This window comes from Poeciliopsis prolifica, unplaced genomic scaffold (genome assembly GCF_027474105.1).
Source record: "Poeciliopsis prolifica strain line A6 unplaced genomic scaffold, Auburn_PproV2 SCAFFOLD051, whole genome shotgun sequence".
Classification (NCBI taxonomy): Eukaryota; Metazoa; Chordata; class Actinopteri; order Cyprinodontiformes; family Poeciliidae; genus Poeciliopsis; species Poeciliopsis prolifica.
In genome coordinates this window covers 1,733,052-1,761,036 of record NW_026562426.1, presented here as the reverse complement: position 1 = coordinate 1,761,036, position 27,985 = coordinate 1,733,052, and the positions used below count along the sequence as shown (strand labels likewise).

The 27,985-nt window shown below is 39.5% G+C and overlaps 2 protein-coding genes across 7 annotated transcripts; both read left to right on the top strand.

Annotated features, from left to right (window-relative positions):
* Positions 1-1,661: 1,661 nt before the first annotated feature.
* On the top strand, positions 1,662-14,464 carry mtm1 (myotubularin 1). Of its 5 annotated transcripts, none has more exons than XM_055058668.1 (16): positions 1,662-1,747; positions 4,702-4,782; positions 5,711-5,783; positions 6,267-6,361; positions 6,581-6,691; positions 7,273-7,374; positions 7,536-7,619; positions 7,751-7,900; positions 8,080-8,268; positions 9,708-9,890; positions 9,959-10,114; positions 10,191-10,238; positions 10,707-10,799; positions 11,272-11,385; positions 12,427-12,603; positions 12,887-14,464. In XM_055058668.1, exons 2-16 carry the CDS (start codon positions 4,726-4,728, stop codon positions 13,076-13,078), a joined length of 1,824 nt encoding a protein of 607 aa, XP_054914643.1. In that variant the 5' UTR covers positions 1,662-1,747; positions 4,702-4,725; the 3' UTR covers positions 13,079-14,464. The 5 variants fall into 5 exon arrangements, with proteins under 5 accessions (XP_054914643.1, XP_054914641.1, XP_054914644.1 ...); XM_055058666.1 differs by having other exon boundaries at positions 12,884-14,464; XM_055058667.1 differs by lacking the exon at positions 1,662-1,747 and adding an exon at positions 3,413-3,778 and having other exon boundaries at positions 12,884-14,464.
* Positions 14,465-17,944: 3,480 nt separating this feature from the next.
* On the top strand, positions 17,945-27,938 carry LOC129378334 (myotubularin-related protein 2-like). Of its 2 annotated transcripts, XM_055058639.1 has the most exons (18): positions 17,945-18,175; positions 19,000-19,105; positions 19,633-19,656; positions 20,321-20,408; positions 20,563-20,657; positions 20,732-20,839; positions 21,382-21,480; positions 22,145-22,228; positions 22,718-22,867; positions 23,415-23,603; positions 24,771-24,956; positions 25,101-25,259; positions 25,841-25,888; positions 25,989-26,081; positions 26,195-26,308; positions 26,406-26,449; positions 26,528-26,660; positions 26,845-27,938. In XM_055058639.1, exons 1-18 carry the CDS (start codon positions 18,075-18,077, stop codon positions 26,980-26,982), a joined length of 1,959 nt encoding a protein of 652 aa, XP_054914614.1. In that variant the 5' UTR covers positions 17,945-18,074; the 3' UTR covers positions 26,983-27,938. The 2 variants fall into 2 exon arrangements, with proteins under 2 accessions (XP_054914614.1, XP_054914615.1); XM_055058640.1 differs by lacking the exon at positions 17,945-18,175 and having other exon boundaries at positions 18,218-19,105; positions 20,594-20,657.
* The last annotated feature ends 47 nt before the right edge of the window (positions 27,939-27,985 follow it).

Here is a 27,985-nt window from a genome sequence, read left to right as displayed (position 1 = left end):
TGACAAACAGGGCGAAAGATTGACATCCATCCATACATCCATACATACCTTGTTGTATTCAAAGTATGAACTAAAATATGATTTAGAAAGAAATTCAAACAAAACAATCAACCAAAGGAAAGAGCAAAAAGAAAATACACAACAAATGTTGATTCTCCATGTTTTATACTATAAAATAGATTGTTCTAAATGTTGATCTAAGGCAGTGGTGTCTCACTCCAGTCCTCAAGGGCTGCTGTCCTGCAGTTTTCAGATGTGCCACAGCAATTTGATGAAAGTATTGAAATGGTTTTCTATGATTTGAAAGTGCAGAGTAAAATATACAAACGTTAGCGGTCGCTGTTATGGCTGAAGATTAATATTATTGATTCCAGTACATAATATTTGCAGTCTATGATACTGATAAGTATAGATATCTATTTCTCAGATTTTTGATTCAGTTTTAAACCAAAATACTGAGTAAATGTAAGAAAGGTATTTTGTGAGCTAGATATTGGAGGTTTTCTGTAAACTAAAGTTAAAGTACCTTAATTTAAGACAAAAATATCTGTACATTTTTTTTATAACTTATTTCAGTAAATGACCACTTAAATGATATTCAGAGATTTTATTAAGGTCATCTAAGTTATAGATATATAATGACATATTTTGAGCGTCTGAATGAGGCAGTGTTCATATTAAGCGAACGTAATAATTATTTAATAGTGAACAAAGGTGAGTAAATACATTCTAAAAGCTGATGTTTCTTTACACATTTTGTAGCATTGGCTGTGGGTTTGCAAAAGGGCTCCTCGCTCTGACGCTAATCTTGTTTGGGGGCCATGACGTGGAAATGTTTGAGGACCCCTCGTGTACAGAAATAACAAAAAGTGAAACACGCACTCCCCCTGGTGGCTCCCTGTGAATAAAAGTTGAAACGCACAATCCTACACAAATTAAATCGGATTATAACATGATTGGTTGGATATTCGTATCTATGAACCGGATGTGTGTTTTCTTTTCTTGTAAAATTCCTTGACAAATCACATTTTGTGAAATATCACATATTAAATCCCATACATTCCAAAGAAAGCAGCTTGTGGGTCTGCTCCTTTTTCTATCACTGCAGAGTGAGAGTTTATCTCTAAACTTGCAAAACTAACATCGCAGAATAGAATTAAAGAAAATAGAACTACTATGATCATGTCATTGGAGAAATAGAATAAAAACAATAATATAAGTAATATTAAGGTTAGGTCCTGAAATACATTAGGAACACAATACCATTATAACAAGGGTCGGTCCTGGAGGGCCGCCGGTTTCTTGCATGTTTTAGTTCTCTCTCTGGTGGTTGTAACAACTTTGTCAGCATGTCAGTGTTTTTCAGGCCTCTAACGAGCCATCATTGGATCCAGGTGCGTTAAACCAGGGAGAGAACTAAAACATGCAGGATGCCGGCCCTCGAGGACCCACTTTGGGCACCCCTAACATTGCATTATAACATTCAGATTTGTATGGCGTTGGGAAAAGTTTCTCTGTTTCTATTACACATACGGTGCACTTGCTCAGCATTTAGATAGATAAGGCAGGCGCGCGCCATCGGACACCGCTTGTGTGCGCCGGCAAGTGCGCCGGTGTTGTAATGGTGGAGACCCGAATTGAACCAATCTGCGCTGTGACAGCTCGGCACGTGACGCAGAGTGAGTCGCTGCTGTGGCTGGACGAGAACACATCGACATTTAGCAACAAAAACAGTCGCACTTTTCAGGTACGTAAAGACGTTTGCTCGCCCCTGCGTCATGTCAGCCCAGATAAAGTTTTGCGAAGCGGGTTTTGATACGCGTTTCTCTGAACTGTGAGCTAGAAATTCGTTTCATTTGTACAGCAACAAGCTGCCGTTTGGTCAGGGCCTTCACTATTTCCTGGTCCAGGTCCACAGCTGAGCCTGCTGCTGGGTGCTAACTTTAACAGGGTTTTAAAAGGAGCCGCCTGGCCTTTTTGCTTCTGTGCTCACAGCTCTGACGCGTTCACCGGCTCCACAACCTGGTCAGTAAATTCTCATGCAGCCATTTGTACGCTGGTCGGAAACAGCTGTAATCTCTGTTATTGCAGCCCAGGTGCTCATAACCAAGTTTTGAATGTTATGTATGTTTTGGGGTGCTTGCTCTTCTTTGTGTAACCTTGCTGAGTTGAGAAACTGCGAACCGACTAAGTGAGAAATGTTTGCGGAAATGAAAGTTCTTATCGTATGATACCGTTGTCGTACTGCACCACCTGTGGACGTTGCCTACATTTTGATTGAAACCTGATCAAAAACAATTACTCAGCAGAGCAGCTCACTTCATTGCCTTTTAAAGGGATAATGCATTTCTGCTTTAATTTTCTTTTTGACATTAAATCTAAGTCTCAGTATTAGTGGAAAGGGCAGAAAAGGACATTTTGAATGACAGCAGGTTCTTTGGAATGCTAAGGTTGTTGTGAATCCTTTCAGGACAGTGTGTACAATAAAAACCGTACACGTGATCAACTTTGAGAATCACAGTCTCTAAAATCAATTATGATTTGATTTTTAAAAGGCAGACCGTCATTGTAAAAGTTCAGTATCATCCACAAATTAGATGTGTAATCCCAAACATAGCGACTCAGAGGAAAAACAACTTTATTTTGAATACTTAATAACTCAAAGAAAATATTGATGAGTCATTAGTACCGTGCTCCCCCCTGAAATATAAAATCACAACCTTGGTACAACTTGGAATATTGTACCAAGTGTACAATATTCTAATTTTTAAAAGAAAAATACTAAAACATTTACATCAGAAAGGACTATGTCAGTCTTTGTCAATCCAATAATCTCTAGATTTTCTACATTTGCTAGCAAACATAAGTATCCTGTTTGAACTGACTGAACTATGCCGCTGTGGACTGCTTCTCTGCCGACTTAAAAATGCTGGATGAGAAATATACATTTCTGGAGGGTCGCTCTGGGAGAAATAATGTTAGATTTTCGGGCATTCTAGATCACATTTATTTTATGGATCCTGGCTGAGGTGCTGCCTTTTCAAGAGAAGCCACTTATTTTTTTGAATACACAGACTGAAGCATCAACAAGGCAAGGTGATCCCTTGAGACCCATCATTTTGAGACATCATTATTTTCATCCATGAGGAAATATTCTGGAAAGTTGCAGAGATCAGATGTATAAAGAGTACAAAATATTTTTTCACTAGACTTTCCTTGCTCCATTGGTAAATGTAGAGCTACATTTACAGAAAGGTGCGGGGTGTCCGGTATCAGATATGGACTAGTTTGTTGGCTGAAGTGCCCAGACATTTATTTTATTAATATAAAAATGTTCTATGAGAAACTTATTTGGGATTTCCCAAGGTGGGTCCCAAGCACAGCCAGCTCTGTTGCTTTAAGAAATGAGAGCCATATAATATTTCTGCTTCTCTCTTGATATGATTATCCAGAATAATGAAAACCTACAGAGTGGTAGACTGGCCATTGCCTTCCTTTCACAGTCTGAGCTTTCTCCCAGTCACTTGGATTACCTCCGGTAGGTTTTCTACTGATCCAATCAGCGAACAGGAGGAGACGTTGTGATCCATGACGTTGATTTTCTGCTTTATTTTCGAATTGTAGTCTGCCTGTAGTTTTAGCAATGGTGGCGGAGGAAGTGAAGGAAACTGTTCAGTCCATGTTTTTCATGCTTCCAAACATTAAATCAACAACAGTTGCCTCGTTTGTATTGGCTCTTTGCTGTGGCGGATTATTGTTTACAGCACAGGCATTTCAGGTAAGCATCATAGCTTCAAACTTCTGCATTACATAAGTCACAGACAAACGTTAGCGATTTGATATAATGTAAAACTAAAACCCAATCCACGCCTCCAAGAAGACGTAGTTTCCCAACGACTCGGAGCCCTAACCCTCTGTTTGAAGGAACATATTGAACAAAGGTCTGGTCTTTACCAGACTGGTAGAAAATTAACTTTTTATTTTTCTTAGCTGAAACTCATTTGAAAGATATTGTGTACAATTAAAATGTACATGGAGTCACTTATGTTCCACCTACCCAGAATGTAGATTCGCACACTTCTAAAACGAGAAACAATTGTTATGATCAGGAAGGCGACTGTTCAGGGATTTCTTGTCCAGTGATGGAAGGCTGCCCTAATGTGGGATGCAGGCTGTCATGTTGGGTGGTCACAGCTTGACCAGCTTGGTCTTTTTTGCATATTGTAATAGATCTTCTGCCAAGTGAAGCTTGTATCCACATAAAGCAAGTCTTTTATAGCCGTTCAGATGGTGTCTGTCATTGAGAAGCATGTTTTAAAGGCAAACATTTGGGGAGCGTTCTGTTCTAAATCGCCCAAACTACAAGTGACATCAGCAAGCTGTCAGGCGGCTGCTGTGGAATTTTTATTTACTCATTTCTTGTGTAAAACTCTAGCTCATCTATTGGTTTTTAATAACTCACTTCTTGTTTTGTTTAATGCAAAGTTCAATGTTTTTTTAACCCATTTGATCTGCATTGCCATCTTTTTTTTTAATTTTATTTAGGAATGCTAGCATTTTTACATGTAGGAGTGGGCGATCGTGACAAACACATGAAAATTTTCATTGTAAAATCACAATCATGATCCATCATTTTCCAGTTGAAATATCCGTTCTTTTACACATGACGTCTTAAGCTTTTTTTTTTTATGTATTTCTCAGACTGTGGAAGCCACTCACTGAGCGATGGCCTCACCTGTCTCTCTGTACCACTCCAGCTCTCCGGACTCTCACATCGCTAGTGTAGGTTGGATTTGTTTATGTTTGTATTTGGAATCGAAAGGTTTTCCGTAAAATGCAGAAAATTTCAAGAGATGATTTGAATACTTTTTGTTCATGTAATAGTTTGCTGTGTAAAGCACTTGCCTAAAAAGCAAGTAGAAACACTAAATATTCAATGTATGAACACAATTGCCTGTAAATGGTTTGGTGTAAAAACGAACCATGATGCCTACAGTTCAGGGACTGTGATTATTGCTACCGTGACTAGCTGGGCAGCACGTTCTCTTGAGCTTGGACAAGCTGGAATCGGAATGCGAGAGTTCAGGGTGATTGTTACTTTTGGGAATAATTGAGTCTGTTTTAGTTCGGCTGCACCTGTAGCGCCTCTCTGAGGTGAAACGGAGAGAAGCCAGGGTGGGAGCTGTCTTTAGTGATGATTATGAGCCCAGTAAGCCATAACCTTACAGGTAAAAATGTGCATCAGACCAACAGTCCTCTGAGCTGTTGTTATGACTCTGGAGCCCAGCATTGTCTGCAGCAGAGCAGCTGCCTACCACACTGTGATGCAGGCTGTCAGCAGGCTCTCCATGGATAGAAGGTTGGAGTTTAGGTTGTATTTCTTGAGGAAGTAATCTTCCTGAATATCAGACCGGCGGAGGTCAGTTTTCTCTTCGGTACAGCACAGGTAAACTTTGGAATGACCTTTTATACTTGGTAAAACAGACACAATATACTTCTGTAAAACAGTGTAAACTTTATGCAATAGTGTCATTGTCGTGTTTTTTTTTAATTATTGTCCTAGATTCTATTTAAATTCCCATTAATGCTTTGCAGATGTGTTTTTATGTAGTTTATTTAGCCTCCTTCTGCATTATTATTTTACCAATATCTTTAATCTGTATTTTAATTGTGCAAAATAAACTAAAAGTAAAATGTTTCTTCCTTTTAGACTGGCAGAAATTCGCTGAAGATGGAATTGTTAGCAGATGTCTCTCTACTTCCAGGAGAAGATCGAATTACAGGTAATGAAGCAACTGTCAGAAAATACACATCAGCTGCACTTTACCTGAGCGATTTTCATATTTTTAAAAATGTACTTTTTTTTTTTGAGTTTGGCAAACATTTTGAGACATTGTAAGTTTTTAGTATTCCAAAATATTACACTTGGCACACTAGTATATGCTGGAATAAAACATATTTTTTGAGTTCAGACTAGAAATAAGAAGGAACAATTATGTGAACTTGTAATGGGGCCACAAACTGACGAGTTGAATGACCTGGAAGTGTCGCATGCGGGTCATTTTCATTTTAAGTACCGACCGTTCTTTTGATTTATTATCACTTTTTACAATACTTTATTTCTACAGAATTAAGAAGCAGCCATAGAATTTTTTGCAACTAATTTGTGTCTTGTTTTCTGTTCTTGTCTGTAATAGGCTCAAACATGACACAAAGTGAAAAATGTCAAAGTTGTTGCAGTAATTTGATATTGTGTCTACTTTCAGATCAGGAGATCATCTACATGTGTCCATTCAATGGAGCTGTTAAAGGGAAAGTGTTGATTACCAACTACAGACTGTCCTTCAAAAGCTCAGATGCTGTAAGTTTTCTGAAGTGTTTGTATGTCTGTGCAGAACGTCAGCCAGTCGACACACAATTATTAACAGCACAGTTTTAACAGTCATTCTTCAACCTTCAGCTTGACGTGCTGCAGTTTAACGTTAATAACTTCATAGCGTGTACTTGAACTGTGAATTCTTTATTTCCATCCATATTGTTCATCAGTGAGTGCAGAGTTAACTGTTTCTCTGTGCGGCAGGACGTGCCGCTGGCCCTGGACGTTCCTCTGGGTGTCATAAGTCGAGTGGAGAAGATGGGTGGAGCTTCGAGCCGCGGAGAAAACTCATATGGATTGGATATCACATGCAAGGTGAGTAACATGTGCATTTGCAGTTTTTATTTGAACATCCAAAAATTGAGGAGTGCAGCTTGGAGCAGTAAAATTTTCACATATTGCATTTTTGAGATTTTTTTTTTTTTAGCTAGCTTGGTGCTAATTACAACCCAAGCATGTGTTGATGGTGAGTTTAGAATTTCTGGCAGTGGGTTCTGTTGGAGAAATCTTTCATTCTGGGAAAGGTTGGCTGGTTTCCCAGGGTACAAAATTTAGATGATGCGCAAGAAGTTCAGGTTCGTGCAAGCCGAGTGAACAACCTGAGGCTTCTGCTGCAGATGTAGCTTCTGATAGGTGTGACCAGTGATGTCCTTGCCCGTTGCTGTGGCAATCATTGGACCCGCTGCTGGACACCAGCGATGATGTGAGCTGTCAGGAGGGAGGTTGTCTCTGTTGGTTCCCTGAGACAGTGGAAAATTGTATTAAAACATTAGTCTTTTAAACCAGTCCAATTTATATACTTTGACCATTATTTAAAAATGTACATTTGAATGCCCTTCTCTAATGATTTTTTTTTCCTGTGATGATGATAAAGTGTCTGATTTTTGGGTCCTCAGGACATGAGGAATCTGAGATTCGCTCTGAAGCAGGAAGGCCACAGCAGGAGAGGGATCTTTGAGATGCTCTTCAGATATGCCTTTCCTGTTTCACATAGTTTGGTAAGTTCTTCTGTGACTCGCCTGAATCAAATGATTCATCCAGCTCAATAGCGTCCTGCTGGTTATGCAATTCAATTGTGACAGAGAAATCTTAAAGGACTCCCTTGATCTCAGCTTTTGTTATTTAGATTTCAACTGAAAATGTGTTTCCTTTCTTGCAGCCTCTTTTTGCTTATGTGAATCAGGAAAAGTACACTGAGAATGGCTGGCTCGTCTATAAAGCTATGGAGGAGTTTAGGCGTCAGGTAAATGTCTGGATTATTTGCTGCTTTTTCAGGCTAGAATTTGTGTTTTAACTAGTGTCGCATCTAAACGCCGCTCGGACAACATCGCAGTATTGTAGTCGGTCTTTTCTAATTTAATGTCGTTCCTACAGGGCTTACCAAACAACAAATGGCGTATTACATTCATCAATAAGAGTTATGATCTGTGTGACACGTACCCGACCGTCCTTGCAGTCCCTTTCAAAAGTAAAGAAGATGACCTTAGAAAAGTGGCTGCCTTCCGGTCAAGAGGACGCATACCGGTAAGAGCAAGCTTTTTAACCAGATAAACTAGTGGGATTTCTTTACATCACAGAACACATTCTTAAAATGCATGCACATGAGATTGGTTACATGAGCTGTGCTTGCATCTCGCCATGCAGACGCTAGTTACCATGGTGTTTTTCACCTGAAATTGAACCATCTTTGAATTTTGGTCCAGGTTCTGTCATGGATCCACCGGGAAAATCAGGCAGTGATTGTTCGCTGCAGCCAGCCCCTCGTTGGAATGTCTGGTAAAAGAAATAAAGACGACGAGCGGTACCTGGACCTCATCAGAGAGGGAAACGACACCACAAAAAAACTCACCATTTACGACGCCCGGCCCAACGTCAACGCGGTCGCAAACAAGGTCAGAAGGAAAAAGAAGTACTTCTAAACAATAGCAACCAACCTGGAGTCATGTTTCAACAATTCAAACTACTGTGGTGTTACTGTGTCCACCTTCTGACCGCATCAGTTAGGAACTAGGAAAGGGAAATGGACAGGAGGATAGATTAGTAACAAAGGGTGAAGAGCATCAAGTGATGAAATGGATGCATGAGGCTGAAGCGAGATCATAAAGAGAGATAAAATCAGTCTGCTGCTCTTTGAGTTGATGCAGAGGGAGTTTTCAAAATTCATGTTATGCTCTTGGAAGTCTGATAGAGAAGCACAGAGGTTAGAAAGAGCATTTCTGTGTCTTTGAGGATCAGAGGAGTATTATGAGAGCGTACCAAAAGAGGAACTTTCACACTGCAATGAGGAAGTCCAGAGTAGCAAAAAAAGAGAGAATAGTGGATGACATGCATAGAGAGAGTGAGACAATAGCAGTCTTAGTCACTGATGGGTTCACAGTAAGGGTGTGGTTACAGTGTACAGAAAGAGTGGAACCAGAATGGTAGCTCCAAGTTAAAAAAATAATTAAGATAATTGTGATATTTGGTTTGGATGCACTGACACTCTCTACCATGAGTTGGAGCAAGAGGTTTAACTGGAGGTGACAGATTTGAAAATGCTTAGACTTTTCCTTTGGATTCAGTGACCAAGATGAGAAATAAGCAGGTTTATTTCTCATCTTGGCTTTGCTGGTTTTACTCAACAAAGCAGCCTTAGCTTTGTTGAGTAAAACTACAACACTCCAGTTGTGCGGTGGTAATTTTGTTTTGGTTTGATTGTATGAATATTGTCGGTGGCATAGCTCTATTAATCTTTTGCCCACACAATTTGTGGAACATGCAGCAGGCAAATCTGCGCCATCTTCTGTTGGATGCAGGCCGTACAACAAAACAATGAATTGATGGTGCGCTGGAAATATTAAGTAGTCCTGCAGCTCTAAATTACCTTTGCAGTAGAGTATTTCTAATTTATATTTTTTAAATATTCCAAATATTTGACAAGCAATGTCTTCTGTCGTTGTATCTGTACCCATTTTCCCACAGTAACTGTAGACGTTGCACTGCTCCAGCTTGCACCAGCTATTCAAACTGGATAAAAATAGACACAAAATCATCACTAGCAATGTGGTGGTTCAGGTTTAATAAACGGCTTTGTGGGTGGTAAACCAATGCACTTGCACATGCTCCTCCCAGTATTTTGCTCTCTCTACTAATCATCATATGTTCCACATATTTATGAAGATGTACACAATTAATGGATTGCACCTGCAAAGGAGTTTCCTTTAGGTTTTGCTTGGGTCTATAATAAATACTGTGAATGAATGTTTAGTCCTTCCAATAAGAGTGTTACAGAAATTTTCTTCTGTTTGTCTACCAATGTAACTTTAGCTTCACATTGTGTTGGCAATTTCAGGCCACTGGAGGGGGCTATGAAGGGGACGAGTACCTAAATGCTGAGCTAGTCTTTCTGGACATCCAGAATATTCACGTTATGAGGGAGTCCCTTAAGAAACTCAAAGATATTGTCTACCCAAATGTGGAGGAATCCCACTGGCTGTCCAGTCTAGAGTCCACACACTGGCTAGAACATATTAAGGTAAGCATAGAAAGATTCATTCTACTTTCAAAGGTTTTGTGCGTATACTAAAAACTCTATGTGTGTAGCTGGTGTTGTCGGGAGCCATCCAAGTGGCCGACAAGGTTTCCAGTGGGAATTCGGTTCTGGTTCATTGTAGTGACGGATGGGACCGGACGGCACAGCTTACCTCACTGGCCATGCTGATGCTAGACAGCCACTATCGCACGCTAAGGGGCTTCCAGGTCGGTAACTTCACACCAAACCAAACCGGCTGGATTCGGCCCGATTTTAAATAATCTGTCAAACTTTTCTTCATAGGTCCTGATTGAAAAGGAATGGATCAGCTTTGGTCACAAATTTGCATCGGTAACATTCTGATGTTTTTTTTTTTTGTTTTGGTTTTTTTTTTTTTTTTCAGACTATGCTACAGTTGTGTAGTTTTGTTGATTATAATTAGGTCACACTTATTATAAGACATGCCAATGAAATATCCACATAAATGCAATTGATTGCGCAACTTATTTACTAAAGGGGCAGTATTATGTAAATCCACTTCTTTGATCTTTGTCATGCTGTAATGTCATCAAAAACACACCTGCACTATTTTACTTTTTTTTTTTCCATGCATGTTTAAGAAATCTCATGAGTTACGTTTCAGTGAAACGCTGGTAAAAATGTTACAAGGTTAAATAAAATATAAAATACAACTTTTATGACATCTGAAGGTGACATTAGTTACTTGATTTTGCTATAAAATGGCATTCTTTGGCTAGAAAACGCGTAATATTGCCCCTTTAAAAAAATTGTTGACTGTTTGTGTTTTTGTGTGTTTAGCGGATTGGCCACGGTGACAAAAACCACGCAGACCAGGACAGATCGCCAATATTTGTTCAGTTCATTGATTGTGTATGGCAGATGACCAAACAGGTTAGTTAAGCACAAGTGATTGATAAGATGCTCTTATTAAGACATTTACTTGCATTGTTTTTAATTTACTGTTTGTATCTGATGAAACTGTTAAAAAAAACAAAAAACTACAAACTCTTAAAATGTTTTTTTCTGGAATAAGTTTTGTGAGCTTGGTTGAATTGCATATATTTAAGTTATGGAGGATAGTTTTGTCTTTCTCAAATCGCCTCTTGAAACTCATTTTTATTCTTTGGCATTTAATTGAGGCCTGATATGTAGCTGTTCCATTTTTATTTTTATTTATTTTTTATAGAAAAAATATTTAGCACAAACATGAACAGAGGTGAAATGTGGTCCATCTAAAGGTCTGTCAAGCTGTGACTGTTTGGGGTAAGAAATGGCTGTAAGGGTTAACGGAGGATTTGGGTGCAGGAGCAGAAACACATGATTGTTGGCGTTTTGGAAATGTAACCGGATTTTGTCCTCTCAGTTTCCTACAGCCTTTGAGTTCAATGAGCATCTCCTGCTCACAATCTTGGATCATCTCTACAGCTGTCGCTTTGGGACTTTCCTCTACAACTGTGAGAGTATACGAGACCAGCAGGTAAGTGACCATCAAGGGTTCCTTCCCTTATTTTCCTAACGTGGCTGTTTAAGACAGCGAACGACTCAACTTATTTGTCACAGGTTGGTTCAAAACGACTACGGCCATATTTAAACTCCTTGAAACCACATTTGTTGATGTACTACTGCAAAAGTTTTACACACGCTGACACACACACGTCCTTGCACTTCAAAAATATATTTTTAGTTTTGGGGTTTTGTTCCATCTTCCTGAAAGGCTGCGAGCTTCCGTCTTCATCAGTGAGTTGTCTGTGAACCCTGAACTTTAGTGGAATTAAACCTTGCCTAAATAAAATAATAAGAAAACATTAAATATGAAGTGTTAGACAAAGTCATGTATTAAGTGCAATTTTCACACTAAAAGGTGGCATGGGGACAATTGAAAAAAAATATAATTATTTTTTCTCAGAAGTGTAGTCAAATTTAGGTGAATTTTGCCGCTTTGCAGTTTGCATTGCTGCTGCATAATTTCACAGCAGGTGAAATGTTTGTGTATATTTAAGCAAACTTTCACACCATGTTTATTTTTTACATGTTGACTTCTGCATAAAATATGGCACCTTATATTTTTTTGTGCATACATGAGTTCCCTAGTCTTAAACCTCTTTTCCAATGTTATTTTTAAACACAAACTTTTGATAAGCCAGCAGTACGTCTTGAACTTTGACCTCTTGTCAGGAAATAAACATTAGTTTACGTGCAGTGTTTTGAGAACAGTCTTTGGACTCGGGTTGAGAAAGACTGTTGTAAATATATCTAGTACAGATCAGTAGAGCTGCAGAAAGTGAGGACCAGAAAAAGGTTCTGAAATGGCCTCTAGTTGTTGGTAATTACTGTGAAAGTGGTTCTCTGTATGTGGTGTGTATAAGTACACCCATACAAAGATCAACGCACAGTCATCTTTCTGTCATTGACTTGAAATGTGTCTCTCTGATTCGATTGTATTTACTTTCTTGTTGTAAAGTGCCTTGAGACAACATGATGTGTCAATAACCCAAGTTGCTCTCTGTCTCTGCATCAGGAGCTGCGATCGAAGACGGTGTCTCTGTGGTCTCTGGTCAACAGCAAGATGGATATTTATTTGAACCCATTCTACACCCCAGAGTCTGGACAGGTTCTATACCCCGTGGCAAGCATGCGCCACCTAGAGCTGTGGGTGACCTACTACATCCGTTGGAACCCGCGTATACGACACCAGGTAGGACACACAATGTGTGTGTGTGTGTGTGTGTGTGTGTGTGTGTGTGTGTGTGTGTGTGTGTGTGTGTGTGTGTGTGTGTGTGTTTGAAGAATATATTGGTGCTTTCTAGAGTTTTGTTTTGATTTGGAAATGAAATGCACATTTTCTTTCCTTTTGTAATGTTCTGAAAACTGAAGGCACAATATTTGTCAATAGTTTGATAGACTTGTCTTTTTTTGAAAACTATAACTTTCAGTAACACGTGTGTGCGCGTGCGTGTGTGTGTGTGTGCCTTCAGCAGCAGAGTCCAGTGGAGCAGCGCTACAAGGAGCTTTTGGCCCTCAGAGAAGAATACTTAAAGAAACTGGAGCAGCTTCAGTTATCCGATTCTTCCTCTCCCTATCAGCTGGCTAACAGCACCACGCCAAACACCACCTCATCTACAGCCTCCACACCTTCACAGCAGTACACACACCTACAGACTCCGTTTTAAAGCTCTTCCTTCACAGACGAGAGGCAGAACCTCTTTTGGATTGCACTGTTCATGTCCTCTTATTTGAAGTCTTCTTTCTTTTTGTTCTAACTCACACACACTGCACAGGGAGAGGCTTGGTTTGGTTTTGGAAAAACTATCTCTTTCATTTGTACCTAATAGAAAAGTTGACAAATTGGTGAATTATGCAATATCTCTCTGAACATTTTAAACACAGCAAAGCTTTGAAGAATTTCAAAGTTGAAGGGCTCCAGAGGACAGGATGCACACACAGCCACTGCAGGTCGTGTTTTCTATAGTTTCTTATTTAATATAAACCGTCATTTAACATTATTGAGTTCATCAGAAGTTTGAATAATATATTAACTAGGTGAGACTAAGGTTTTTTTTTTTTGGTTTTTTTTTTAAAGAGGACAAGAGAACAGACAATTTAGGAAAACGACTATTTGGTACCTTAAGTGTTCTCAGGCCAGTTACCAACAAAGAAAAGTCAAACTCAGCCTGTCCAGAAAAATCACCTTCACCTCTACACGTTCTCCACCTCAGGCCGCCGAATGCAGGATCAGAAATCACTGCGACGCTAAGACGCCCAATCACCTGGCAGTTATTTGCGTCAACTGATTGATGTGCTTCATCTGTAGGGATGTTTGAGTTTCCATTCGGTGAGTCAGATGAGGTTTGTATGGACGGCTGCCGACGGCTGCACAAGTGATGAGTTTTGTTTTAGACTGGAGATGGCTTTAACAGGCTCACTGTAGGACTTGAGGTCGTGATCGCAGTCAAATATGCTTCGGAAAGTTATTTTTTTTATTGAAATTGCAAAAAGAGAAAGTTGTATGCAGATTTCTGTAAAATTAACTGAATATATCTTTTCAATAAGAGTAACATTACCAAAATGTGGAAGAATTGTGCTGTAAAGACTTCAGGCGCTGCATCTATCCCTGCTTTGATCCTACAGAGAAATGCATTAAAGCAGCTTCATCTGCAAATGTTTATTTGAAGACGGATGAAAACTTGATTTATTATGGATTTAAACTCAGCTATTCCTATGAGGTCGTCACTGTCAGGAAGGTTTTGCGTTTCTTAACCGATGTTACCGATGTTGATCAGAGACGAGCTGCCCTCTGTAATAACTCTCTCCTCTCTGTAATAACTGATAACATTTCAGTGGAACTCACTACCATGTTGGATTAACAGGTGCAGGAAATTATGTATTTACAGTTAATACCTACAACCAGTAAGCCAACAAAGTAACTATAAATGAGTTCAAATCTGAAACATGAGTTTCTAAACAACGAATCATTTTGACCAGTAGTATTGTTGAATAAAAATGATGATAATAAACCAAGTGAAACCACACTTGGAATAATAAACACTACCCCACAAGTTGTGAGCTAAGTTTTAAATGTTTTGCCATGAGTCAAGCTGCTGGTGCAGTTAATGTGCATCCTTCGAAGAGTTGCTCGACTCGTGCATCCGTTGAAGCCAGACTGTTCAATTTAAAGCCGAAACTGGCAAAGAGTGTTTAAAATGACAATATTCAACAAACCGTTGTGAATGTATTTTAGTATTATTACATGCAGACAACACAGAGGGATTAGGTTTGAGGCTCTGGTCATCAAATTTAAAAGCTGGATGGTAAAATGCGAAGTGTATGCAGCAGTATAAAACCAGGTTAAGTGTTTTTAGTTACTATGTGTAGGTTGACTTTCTGGATAGTAATAGAACTGAGGACTGGGACTGTACATTAACCTTGGAAGAGGAAAAAGGAGATGCATGTTGTTGAAACGATATTGCATTCATATTTCTGTCTCGCATAGAAGAAAACTTGAGGGCAAGACGTTTGGCTAAAGCTGGACTTTTGGACAGTTTCTGGTAAACTGCAGGTTCTATTACAGTAAAATGAATCTCACAGGGATGAAGTTGTAACTGGTTGTGGTGAGAAAACTGTCCAGTTAACTTGATAAATGTGTTTGTCAGCTACAGGATGTCGTTTACCTCGAGGTGAAACTCCCTCATACTTCTCTCTTTCACTTCCTGTGGCATAAGTGTGACTGTCTAAATATTTCACCTACCTTGAATTTTTAAAGCATTTCTGGATGTTTAAATTTATCAGACTTAAAATTTGAGTCCATTTACTCCAGAAGGATAAAATTCCTCTGATTTTAAAAACGGACCCCAGTGTTAGGCCTAGCATTAGCAGATTGACATGCCAACGGTTTTTAAAATGGGCCTCAGATCATCGTGCCTTGTTCCTGCCACTGTCTGAGACTGAGGGCATGCAGAAGAAAAGATGATATTGTGGGTACTAAACCGATGTTTTTCCTTTAGGCTTATGAGAGGTTTTCAAAAATTTTATTTTCTAAAGTCGGCTCTTCAGTAAGTTGGTGATATTTCAGACCATGTTATGTTCTTGACTCTTGAATTCAAAGCTCTAATGGTCTTAAATTCTAAAATTTAGTGATGGTCATTACATCAGATTTATTTTGAGCCCTTCTGAGACCGCTCTTTTGCAAATAAGTAAAACGAAAAGTGCCTTGTTTTTTAAGCGCTTCCTCTTTTTAATTTAAACCAAGCCACATTTCCTTATTCTCTCTCAGAACCAGAAACCCTCTTCAGTCGCCACGAGTGTTTACACTGACCAGACATCTGGTGTGTGTGTGATCTACTATTTTGACTTCCTCAGTCGACTTTTCAATCCACTCGTAGGTTTGTTTGTCTACTTGTGCCTTTCAGTCTTGCACACACACGTTGAACTGGCTGTCTGACTTCCATCGTCTGCTCAGAGTGCTATATTACCATCTACATTCTACCTCTTCACCCTACAAATGGCAGATTCACCAGAACAGCTGACTGCTGCCACCTTCTGGAGACACGGGAAAAGCTCAGAGCAGCATTAGATCTCCTGTCTGTGTGGGTCAGTTTCAGCTCAAATGAAAATGAAATGAAACTCGTCAGCTCGGTGGAAGCTACAGCAAACATTTATTTTGGCAGGATTGTTAGCTTTTTAGGAACAAACTATTCTCTCGTTTATTTAATTTGCACTATAACGTCGTTAGCTCAATCAGAACCTGTTTTATTGTCTAAAACCTATCTCTTTATTTACCTTTCTGATGAGTCGTTTGGGTTCAGAGGGAAAACATTTTAACCAGTGTTGTCTTAGAAGTTGTGGATATGAATTTTAACTTTGCTTTTGGGCTGAGGGGATCAGAAGGTGCTGATGTTCCTGATAAACTCTCTGCATGTTCGGCTCTTTTGACTGACAGTATTTGTCTCAGAGCGACGGCTGCGGAGGCGGAACGACTGTAAACTGATGGGGTTGTGGGGCATCAGAAAAATAGTTCTATTTGCTTTTGTTTCTAATATTTCTTTTTCCAAGTCATACTCTTTTTTTTTTTTTTTTTTTTTTTTTTCTGAATTTTGTCTTCAGTGTAAATATTTGTTATTAAATTACAATTTTCTAAAATCTCAACTTTTCTCTGCATTGATTGGCGTTGTCTCTTTTGGACTGATGCATCATTTCTTTCTCAGTTTCTTTCAGCTGCAAAATCAATTTCACATGGATTCATGAACACAAAAACAAAAGATATATTTGTAATTTCAGCATCTTTTATTTTCACAGACACATGATATAGTTCCACTTTCTTATACTTTCCCCCATTAATTGTCATTTTTATTTATTACAGTTAATGTTTTCTCAATCCTAGTTTTTATTTTAACTGTGATAACCTTGGTGATCAGTAACATTGAAATCCTCATTTTCACCTCTAATTAATGTGTCCATGCTTTCCTAACTCCCGGTGGAAAGATGTTACATTTACTATGTTCGTTTATGACGACATTGATTTTCTATGTTCCTACCAGTCAAATATTTTGTTCAATTTTCCCCCTTTTCAAACTATTGGATACAGTTTGATTAGTTCACCTTAGTTTGAAGCTTTATCTTCATACATTTGATCCAATTATTATTATGATTGAGTATTTTTTCAGTTAATTTTGGGTCAATAGATCCTGGAGATGTTTGTAATAATGTAGATGTACAGAATATGACCGGACCAGAAGGACAGAGTGGCAGGTGATTGCACATCAATTATTTTTATTTTTAGTTTATTGGACCAAATGGTAATCGGATGTTACCAAGAAGTTAGAAAACAGAAAATAATAAAGTTTTGAAATTGTGTCGTTTGGAAAAGGTTTGATTTCTGTTACAGTGTGGCGGCAAAGATGGTGGGAGAGCCAGGAAAATGTTTACTGATAATGTTTCTGAAGAAATGTGTGCTGGGTAGATGACCATTTAAAGATGATCGTGCAGATGAGACAGTGAGCAAAACATATCATGGAAACAAGTCCACTGGTCCTCCAGAGTTTCTGCTGACTGATATTTTCTGAAACTCTAAATGCCTCTTCGATGTTTAGCAACCTTTGAATTACAGTATGTCATTATTTGAATGACATTAAAGAGAAACGTAAAAAAAAAATGGAGAAGCTGAATCACATGAGGCCTCAGTTTGTCCTATTGCCATCAGTACTGTACCAAACTGATCTGTGGATATTTACAGTAACAGTGTAAGAAATTTGGTAGAGTACGACCTCCAGTAAGTGTATAATAAAACTTAGTATAAAGTGTGCATTTCAAAGACATTTCAAAATGGCGTTTTAGCTGGTAGGATAAAAAAAAAATCACTATCAAACAAAATACAGCAAATCATTTCCTTATAGTTCACTGATCACAGAGCAGGATCTCTCCATTTTCCATGAAAGCTCCTGCAGCTGAAGTTGACCTCCTGACCCCTGGTTTCCTGTGGCTGAACCCGGAGATCATCACTCGGATCGACGCTGCGCTGCATGAAGGGGGCGGAGCTGCAGAGAGGAAGAGATGCTGCAGAGAGGAAACCGAAGAGCCGAGACCCGGAGTGAAACGGAACCGAGCCGAGCCGAGCGCGGCCCCGGTGCTGAAAGCTGCCCGGATCTCATCTGACTGAACTGTTCGGGCGACATGGAGAAGAAAGACGGAGCCAGACCGATCCCCGGCGCCTGGAGGGGCCCGACCTCCGGCCAGACCTCCAGCCCGCCAGCCAGCCCCGATGCAGCGGACAGGTCAGCAGGTTCAGACCCGGCTCCACTGATCAGACCCGGTTCAGGAAAGTTCCTCCCGTTTGGCTGCTGGATGGCTCGATATTTTCGTTCCCGTCAGAGTTAAAAGAACGATTGAAGCAGTCTGTGATGAAAGTTAGTTTGTTCATCAACAGGAAGTCATAATGGAGTTGTAACAAAACGGTATCGGGTTCGCATGTTTTCTATGGCTTTAAACAAGAGACGAAAATGTATAAATAAAATCATTTTCAAATGAAACGAACATGATTTGAGGAGGACAGGACTCCAGTCTTTTCTCCCATTCACTTGGATTATCTCTGATAGAAGTACCGGGCCAATCAGCGACCAGAGGGAGAAGTAGTGACGACAGTCTGTCTGTCTGTGGTCTTATCACTGGCAGCCCTGGCCCTCTGTATGAAGCTAATGGTGTAGAACCAGGGTCTGGGTTCTACCGGGTCAGACTAACTGAGCTGTAATTGTGATTTTCAGATGATTAAAACAGGACTGAGTAACATTATGACTACTACTGTTGACTTAACATGAGATTCAGTGTTTTTGATGTTTGGTCTGCGACATAGAAACCCTTGGAATTGTTTTTGAATCCATGTGTCTGTTTTTACATTTTTTTTATAAATGAATGAAGCGTCATCTGTTATCTATTTATGGACCCTCTTGGTATTCTCAGGTCTTTGGTCTACAGTTGCTTCTGAAATTGTTTTCAGAGTTTAACCGATAATATTGATCTTTTTCAGTTTACTTTGAAAAGTTCACGGTTTAACAAACTGAGAATGAGTTTCCCTGAGCTGCTCTTCCGGTCATTCCTTCAGTTCTGCAGGTTCTCATGTGGAGTGGTGCAAGCAGCTAATTGCAGCCACCTTATCCAATCAGGTCCCACGAACAGCGGCACCAGATGTTCTGAACAGGGATACCAGGGTAACTATCACAAACCTAAAACTGACAAACTCGATGCTGACGTTAAGAAAAAAAATCTGTCATCACATTTCGGATATCAGGGCAACATTATCGGAAAGCATTGAGCTTTTCTGATAGATCAGAAAAATATGTACAGTTACAGTGTTTTCATTGCACCAGTTAGAGATTAATACAGTCCTAACTGCTCTGGTCTTTTGGCCCAAACAGGAACATTATCCAACCTCTGAAAGGTACTGAAGATATTGTATTGCATTTTCTACATACAGTCTAACTCAGTTCAAGTTCATTTTAGTCTGTCACTGGATACACAGGAATCTGATCTAGTTCTATCTAGTTTTTAGTGATCTTAACCAAACTCTAAACCATAACCTTCATATCCCTGATTTTGTTTTTCTGCTGCCATTTTTTTCAAGAAGTAGCAAAATTCAGAAAGTGAATCTTATTCGCTGCTTTGTTGCTTGAGTTCATTTCCATCTGAATTTGAGCTTCCGGGTTGATGAATGTGTTCTGCTCTGTTTTACCTGCAGGTGTCCAAAAGGCTGAGTTCCTGGGTAATATTTATGTTTCTTTCACCTGTTTACAGTGCATCTCCTTCACCAAGTTAATCATAATTCATATATAGCGTTACTCGTAAATATTTTTTTGGAAGTTGTCTATGTTTTATCAACCGATTTATGATTAGTTTTGCACTGCTGAATCCAAAAATGAGATTCATTTTCTCAATCAGATCAAGCTTTTATTATAATTTGATTCAGAGAAATTTGATCTTCTGACTAAATTGATGACATTTTTGGGACATTTTAACATTTCTGTTAAAATTCCTCATTCAAAAAAGGTTTCTGGAGAAAAAAAAATGTTTTAATTAATGAAATGTTACAACCTTAGATTTCTGTAGATTGAATAATAAACACTGATAAATGTAAGTACATGCGAATTGAACATTATGCCTTCATTGTGTAAAATTCTCCGTCTCTTTTCTGTCCTGATGGAATCTCTCCTCCTGCTCGTCACTCATTGGTCAGATTCTCAGGAAACTGATCCAGATGTGAGAAAAATCATGCATTTTGATGCTCATGTTGCTCCATAGATCAGAAAGTTGACCTGATTGAGCAAAACCCAACGTGATTTTAGGATTCAGCTCATCAACATGACCCTAAAACAGCCATTTTGGCTGTAGACCTGTAGGTACGTAATCGTACTCTCTGCTCTCTTCAGAACCGTCCAGCTCTGGGATTCGGTGCACTCGCCAAACTTTCACACAACCAAGTGCCTCTTCTGCCAGGAGAAACTGTTCAGATCACAGGTACTGTTCTCCATTTTCACGTGTTTCACTACCAGCATCATATTTGTCACAGTCTCATATCCAGGCATTTTCATATTCTGCCCTTAACCAGTTAACAGCCTTTTCTCTGTCTCCTCTCTCTTGTTGTCGTGTTTGTGTGTGTAATCATATTCAGTTAAAGATGTTATGTATATCTGTCCATTCAGTGGTCTTATCACTGGCACTCTGACCATCACTGACTACAAGCTCTACTTTACCAGTTTGATCAAGGTGCTCCTTCTCTTCCTTTCTATTTCCTACAATGTTCTTTCTGTGTGAGCTAATGTCAGCCTGTTGTCTTTAAGGACTCTTCTTTTATTCTTGATGTCAACTTGGGAGCAATAAGCAAATTGGAGAACATTAATGTTCCTAACCAAGGAGATGACACCAAGGGAATCGAGTTGGTTTGTAAGGTAAAACCTTTTCTGCTCCACTCTCCTCTAAGAACCCGACCTCCAAATCTCGTCCACATAAGTTTGTTTAGGGATGCACAATATCTGATTTTTGGTCGATATCTGATATGCCGATATTGTAAAACTCGTACCAATACCAATGCCAATATTTTCCTCCTATATGGCTTTCTCTACTGTGGAATTAAAATACTGCATTATTTTTGTCAATTTAGCCAGCTACCAAATGCAAATGCTAAAGATGATGCAACACTTTCAACTTGCATTATGTTTCATGTCTAGTTTATTCATGACATTTCCTCTGCCATCACTCAAATTTGACGTTGTGCATCACTGTCACTGCTTTGTCATATAACAACACCTTTTATATCGGTGAGATTTTTTTGACAGAATGTCCGATTTAAAATTTTACAGCTAATATCGGCCGATGCCAATGACGATAATATTGAGCATCCCTATTTTTTTTTGTTTTTTTATAAGTTTTTTTTAATTATTATTGTTGAAAGTTTTCAAGTTGACTGTTTCTTTTTTCTCTCATTGTCCAGGACATTAGGAGCACCAGGTTTACCTACAAACCAGAAGAGAACCAGCCAGATATTGAAGAGGTTTTGTCCAAACGTGCTTTCCCTCTGTCCAGCAGTCTGGTTAGTCCAGTTAAGAAATCATTACAATGGTAAACTGGACGTTGCTAGGTAACAAAGACCGGGATGTTAGCTCATTTATTATTAAAACTATTTAAAGATCAAGTGGTCAGCAAGCATTAATTAGAAATGATCACAGCACCTTTTACCTCTCAGAGCGCTGAACGCTGACAGCTGCTCACAACAAAATCATTCTCACACCGTATATAAGAATATTGAAAGATATTATTAATATGAAAACAAACAGCTAACACAAGCAAAGCAGTTTGCAGGAACTCAGAGTGGAGTGTCATGATGGAGCGAGGATGCTGAGATGAACTGGTGGATGTCAGTCACTTGTTTGTGTCTCCACATTTCATGTGATATTACGTAACCTTATGTACAGATTTATGTGGGGATTATAATTCTGGGAATAACATCGTCCTGTTAGTGCTGCATGAAGCTCAGGCAGATTTAAATCCAGAATGTGGAACCACAGGCGTTTTTGTAAATTTGTAACTTAGGTTAGTAATTTCAGTGTTTTTAATGTAATTACATTTTTTAAAATATATATCTGAACCCATTTTTGTCTTCATCGAAGGGGATGACAAAAACAGACGACGTGTCTTTTTTTGAGTTGTGTTGACTTTGCGTCCGACAGACTGAACGTTGTCACTTTTTTCTTCAGCCGTTTTTTGCCTTCAAGTACAAGGAGCAGTTTCCTGTGGACGGCTGGAAGGTCTACGATCCGACAGCAGAGTACAACCGGCAGGTAACCACAACAAGCTCCCGGCTGTTGGTGTGAATCACTTCTTTAGTTTGGTTTCCTGGGACGATTGTCAGTAAAACCGAAGGCAAGTTTTTTCACCCGATCAAACTTTCTAGCAAAAACAACAGAGATGTGACGTGTGCAGACGTGTATGGCTTTATGTTCTGAGAAAAGAACTTGGTGAATCTTGAACTGGTAGAAACGACGTGAACAAGCTGATTCGACACGTTTCTGTCAGTCTCAGATATTTGGATTTCAAACATTGGTCTAAAGGAGAAAAAAAAAACTAATAAAAACTGAGAAGTCAAAGGTTCTAAGCTTTCCCATTTCTTCTTGATCTGTTGGTGAACTCTGCTCGTCTTAAACCAATGAAAGTTTAGATTTAAGCAAAGTGTTTTTTTTGTTTGTTTGTTTTTTTGTCCCGTCACCTTAAAAGATGAAGATTATGCATCTGTCACTCTCTTACCTTTGTGTGTGAACACGCTGCACCAGGGTCTACCAAATGAGAGCTGGTGCATCAGTAAGCTGAACCTCCACTACGATCTGTGTGACACCTACCCCTCCGTCCTGGTTCTCCCCAACAACATGACAGAAGAAGACACACAACGCGTGGCGTCATTCAGAGCCAAGCGCCGCCTACCGGTCAGTGGTTTTCACAGACGTTTGTCCATCTGTACCGGAGCTGATGATGATCCAGATAGCAGCGGGAAAAAAAACCAAACTGTTTCTTAAGAATTTGGCAGTTTCAGTTTCCCTCCATTACTCCATTGGATTAAAGGTTGACCTACAAAAAGTAAATCATCTTTCATATCCAACCAGGATCTTAAAAACAAGAACCTACAGGGTTGAATCTAAACACACAAAATACACATTTTGTTGAAACAGAGCAAAAATTATGACTGTTTGTAAAGTAACAGTCACTTATATACACGTACAAAACTGGCTTTGACTATACTTTCATTTATTTACAATAATTAATAAAAAGACATTTGGGGAAAATAAATAAAAACAGGCTAACTTTGTATTGGGCTCCACTGTGGCAGAAAGAGCAGCAGAATGAGGAAAAGTGGTCAGTTTGTCCTCTAGTAGCCCAAGCCCTGTCAAAGCTACAGAGATAGCTCAGGTTGAGCACCGCCGATCTCTGCTCATGGTTCGGGTCACGTCTGAGACTTTCCGTCTGTCCCTGCAGGTCTTGTCCTGGATCCACCCGGAGTCTCAGGCCGCTGTGGTTCGCTGCAGCCAGCCGCTGGTCGGCCCTCTGGACAGCCGCTGCAAAGAGGACGAGCGCTTCCTCCAGCTCATCATGGACGCCAACGCGCAGTCCCACAAGCTCACCGTCTTCGATTCTCGACAGACCAGTGAAGCCCTGTCCAGCAAGGTGAAACACACACACACACGCAGATGTGTGTTTTTAAATATTTTGTTTGATCTACAATCAGATAATATACACTGAACAAAAACACAATGCTATTTTTTTTCTCACCAGCTGTTTTTATTACAAATGAGCACAAATCTTTGTCTATATTCTGTTAAAATAAACAATTTCACAACTACAGTGTTTCTATTTAATGAGAAATGACATTAAAAATCACATGTGAATAACTTTGTTCATGCTTTAAGTTATTAATAATTATGGGAGTGACGGCTGTAAACAGTTACATGAAATATCTATAATACATCCATAACTCAGCCGTGGAGCTGGAGCTCATCATCTGTCAGCCAATCAGACGAGACGTCTGCGTTTTATTCAGGCGTTGGAGCAACAAGCCCCGCCTACTTGTGTGCTGACTTTTAGGGAAACCAGGAAACCACCCAGAAACCACTTCCTGTCATATACTTCTTGGTTTTAGTCTTGCAACATCCTGCTGTTGATCACACGACTCATGTGAGGCAAAAAAAAAAGTGCAGTTCTATGAAATACATCGACGACGGCAGATAAACAACCTCATCCCAGCACGAAAACCTTTTGGTGAAAAACGCAAGTTTTTTTTTTAATCGGCATGTTTCCATTAATCAAATGTATTTTTGTCATTTCAATTTGCACAATCCTCTGATGAATGAAAAAACACCTGATGACCTGAATATTTACCGGTCTGATAATAAATCAATGCAAATGTTTCCTTTATTAAATCAGTTATGAAAATCAAAAACATTTTTATTTGAGACTCCAGGATAATTTAAAGTTTTTTTTGTTTCTTTTTTCCAAATCTTTTATTTAAATGCACAAATTTTACTAAACTATCCAAGATTTCAATTTATTGATTGATATAATTTGAATTATTTAACGGTATCACCGTTGAAACCTTTTAAATCACCAAGACTACCAAGATATTAAGGAAATGTAAATATATCTCCTCTTTTAAAGAAATTAAACAATCCATATCTCAATTAATCTTCTCTCAGACGTAGCTTTGATTATTCTGATTTATCTAAAACAGGAACATTTAGGTTTGACTTAAAAATGGGTTTGTCTTTATTTAGTCCATGTAAATATTACATTTTTAACTTCTTCTGTCTCCGTCTGTTCACCCGAACGAACATAAAGGCAAAAGATGGAGGATATGAAAATGAAAATTTCTATCCCAACATTGAGCTGATTTTCCTGGAAATTCCGAACATCCACGTGATCCGGGAGTCTCTCAGGAAGATGAGGGACGTGATTTATCCGACTATTGATGAGGCCCACTGGCACTCTGCCATCGACCAGACTCACTGGCTGGACTATCTACGAGTAAGTCTGATAAATATCCACAAATATGAAAGTGCTACAGACAAAAAAACCCAAAAAAAACAGAACCTTTTGTTTTATGCAAAATGTTCCTGTATTGTACAAACAGGATATTGTAAATCCTGTATCTGACCCTGTTGTGTGCAGCTCTTGCTCTCAGGAGCAGTGAAAATAGCCGACAAGCTGGAATCTGGGAAAACGTCGGTGGTGGTCCACTGCAGTGACGGCTGGGACAGAACGGCTCAGCTCACTTCCCTCTCAATGCTGATGCTGGACAGCTACTACCGGACGCTGCGAGGATTCCAGGTGACTCACTACGAGTCATTGATACGGTTTTAAAGGGGCAGCGTCATGTAAAATGGACATCATTTTAAATGCTATTCCCTCATCAAAGACATACCTGAAGTGTTGCTTTGATTCCGTCATTCATGTTTGAGAACTTTTGTCATCTCCATGCCTGGGTGGGCCTAGCTCCGCCTTTGAGGCGCAGCTCCTCCTCTGAGCTGCAGGTTCCCAGCCTCACTGAGCAGCCCCGCCCCCACTCAGCTCCTTCAGACTAGACAGCAGCAATTAGCAAAAACCTGGGGGAGCTGTGCATCTGCTGAGCTCATTACAGGAGCCACTTCTCAGTGAAACGATGGTGAAAACACTGTTAAAGGGTCAAGAGGAGCCAAGTAGTGATGACGTCTTCAAGGCGAAGTTTCAGAAAGAGGAGTTTTTTAAAGAGACAGAAGCGCTAAATTACAAAGTCAAATTCCTTTTTAAGTAATATTTTATGACTTGAGCATTTTTATAACAACTGAAAGTAAGACTCAAAACGCACTACGTCTACAACAAACACAGTTAATAGTACATTTAGTTTGAAGGGACATTTTTTGTTTGTTCAGGTTCTGCTGGAAAAGGAGTGGATCAGCTTCGGACACAAGTTTGCTTCTGTAAGATGTGTTCAGCTTCATGAAACGTTTCTGCTGTGTATCTGTGTGTGTGTGTGTGTGTGTGTGTACTCACTGCTGGATGTCTTCCTGTTCCATGCAGCGCGTTGGACACGGTGATCAGACCCACACTTACACAGAGCGCTCACCTCTGTTTGTTCAGTTTATTGACTGCGTTTGGCAGATGACCCGACAGGTGAGAGTTTTATGCTCAGTTTCAGAACTTGAGACCGTAAATATGAAAGCCGCATCCACCGGCATGTGACACTACTTCTCAAAATCATTCTCCACTCTTTTTTTTTTTTTTAGTTTCCTTCGGCCTTTGAATTTAATGAGCTGTTCCTCATCACCGTCCTGGATCATCTCTACAGCTGCCTCTTCGGCACCTTCCTCTGCAACAGTGAGCAGGAGAAATTAGCCAAGGTGTGGTCATGGTGACAGTAACATACACTAAATATTTATGTAATACCACAATCTTGTAATTGTTTTTTTTCTGAAATTGTTCTTATTTCTTAACCAGGAGGTTCACACCAAGACACTGTCCCTGTGGTCCTACATCAACAGGTGAAAATCTGTCCATCTGACTCCAGGTAGCTAATAACCAAACGTTTGACCTATTGTGACCCTGATGTCGTCCTCCAGCCAGCCCAGTGAATTCACCAACCCGTTCTACCTGGTCTATGAGAACTGCGTTCTGTATCCGCTGCTTTCCTCCAGACACCTGGAGCTGTGGACCAGCTACTACGCCCGCTGGAACCCACGCATGAGGCCGCAGGTAGTGCAGCCGTTTGCTTTACTTGAGCAGATTAGCAAGATATTCAAACAGCGGCTTTAAAAATTCTATTTAAAAAAAAAATTCATCTGGCTTTAATTAATTACATACATTTTGCTGTTATTGTTCCGATTCTCCCCCTTCCATTTGGTAGTTTTAAGTTTTTCGCTCTGTGATGTTTCCCCAGGTGCCAGTGCATCAGACGCTGAAGGACTTGCTGTTCCTCAGAGCGGAGCTGCAGAGGAGGGTGGAGGAGCTGAACACACACCCAACACCTGAGCGCCCGAGCCCTTACACAGCAACCTCACTGCACTCTGCTGTTTGAGACACTGAAGTGTCCTACCCAAAGTTTTGACCCAGTAAATCAAATGCTAGAGACCACAATGTTTTCAGTTGAAAATATTGAAAATATTTTTTTTCCCCCTCAAATAAAATGAGTAAAGTCAAATAACAGAAAGGATTTTATTCCAGCGATGGAACTACCGTGAGAGCAGGCGGCACAATTCCGGGTGATTACAGGAAAATAATCTGGGAGCACGGCGAGGAGAGGGATAAAAAAAAACAAAACAAAAAACGGTTTCCTGGCCAAAACGAGAGACTTGACAAGCAGGTGAGATCCCAGAGCCTCGGAACGCAGCAAACAGTGCAAGACAAGAGGCTGGGTTTTACCAGGCTAATATTTTAGACCAAAGATTATGTAACATTTTCTGGGTATTGTTGATTTAAACTGTAGGACTCAGATCGGCCGTTTACTGTGACCTACTTGGTAGATTTATCACAACAACCTGCTTTGCTACAACATAAGATTACATGGTGCAGAAAATTTGTACAGAATAGTTGACAGAATATCCTTTACACCACGTTACTGGGGTCCATCATTAAAACACTCATTACAATAGAATAATTCAAATATTGGACAAATGAAAGATTTAGCATACATATTAATCGCAATTCATTCAAATTCATATCAACATAAGTGTTGATATGAATTTGTAAAATGCATAATAATCATTTTGGTAATGGGTACATTGCTTCCTAAAAGGAAACCCTTCAGCTTCTTTTTAAAAACTGACTTCTGTTCAGGTTTTTAACAACCGTAAGTGTTGACATAAAAGTTAAAAGTCCAGCTCTACAATGATCGCATCAGTATTTACCACGAAATCACAAAAAAATATCTGAGACACGATCTAAAAATTGACGAACTGCTAGTTATGGACAATGTTTCATCCGACCATTTTTAAGTCCCATGTAAAAAACAATTTCCATATTTGAGCCATACACACATTTCAATATTTTCTGATATTCTCTTCAGAAATTACAGTGGAAGC

Bases quoted from the DNA above. Each gene is read 5' to 3' on its own strand.
- LOC129378334 (XM_055058639.1), top strand. From the start codon at position 18,075: ATGGAGAAGAAAGACGGAGCCAGACCGATCCCCGGCGCCTGGAGGGGC. The intron at 20,409-20,562 runs GTACTGTTCTCC...AATCATATTCAG, and splicing joins AGAAACTGTTCAGATCACAG to TTAAAGATGTTATGTATATC. The intron at 22,229-22,717 runs GTAACCACAACA...ACGCTGCACCAG, and splicing joins CAGCAGAGTACAACCGGCAG to GGTCTACCAAATGAGAGCTG.
- mtm1 (XM_055058666.1), top strand. From the start codon at position 4,726: ATGGCCTCACCTGTCTCTCTGTACCACTCCAGCTCTCCGGACTCTCAC. The intron at 10,115-10,190 runs GTCGGTAACTTC...TTTTCTTCATAG, and splicing joins GCACGCTAAGGGGCTTCCAG to GTCCTGATTGAAAAGGAATG. The intron at 10,239-10,706 runs GTAACATTCTGA...TTGTGTGTTTAG, and splicing joins TTGGTCACAAATTTGCATCG to CGGATTGGCCACGGTGACAA.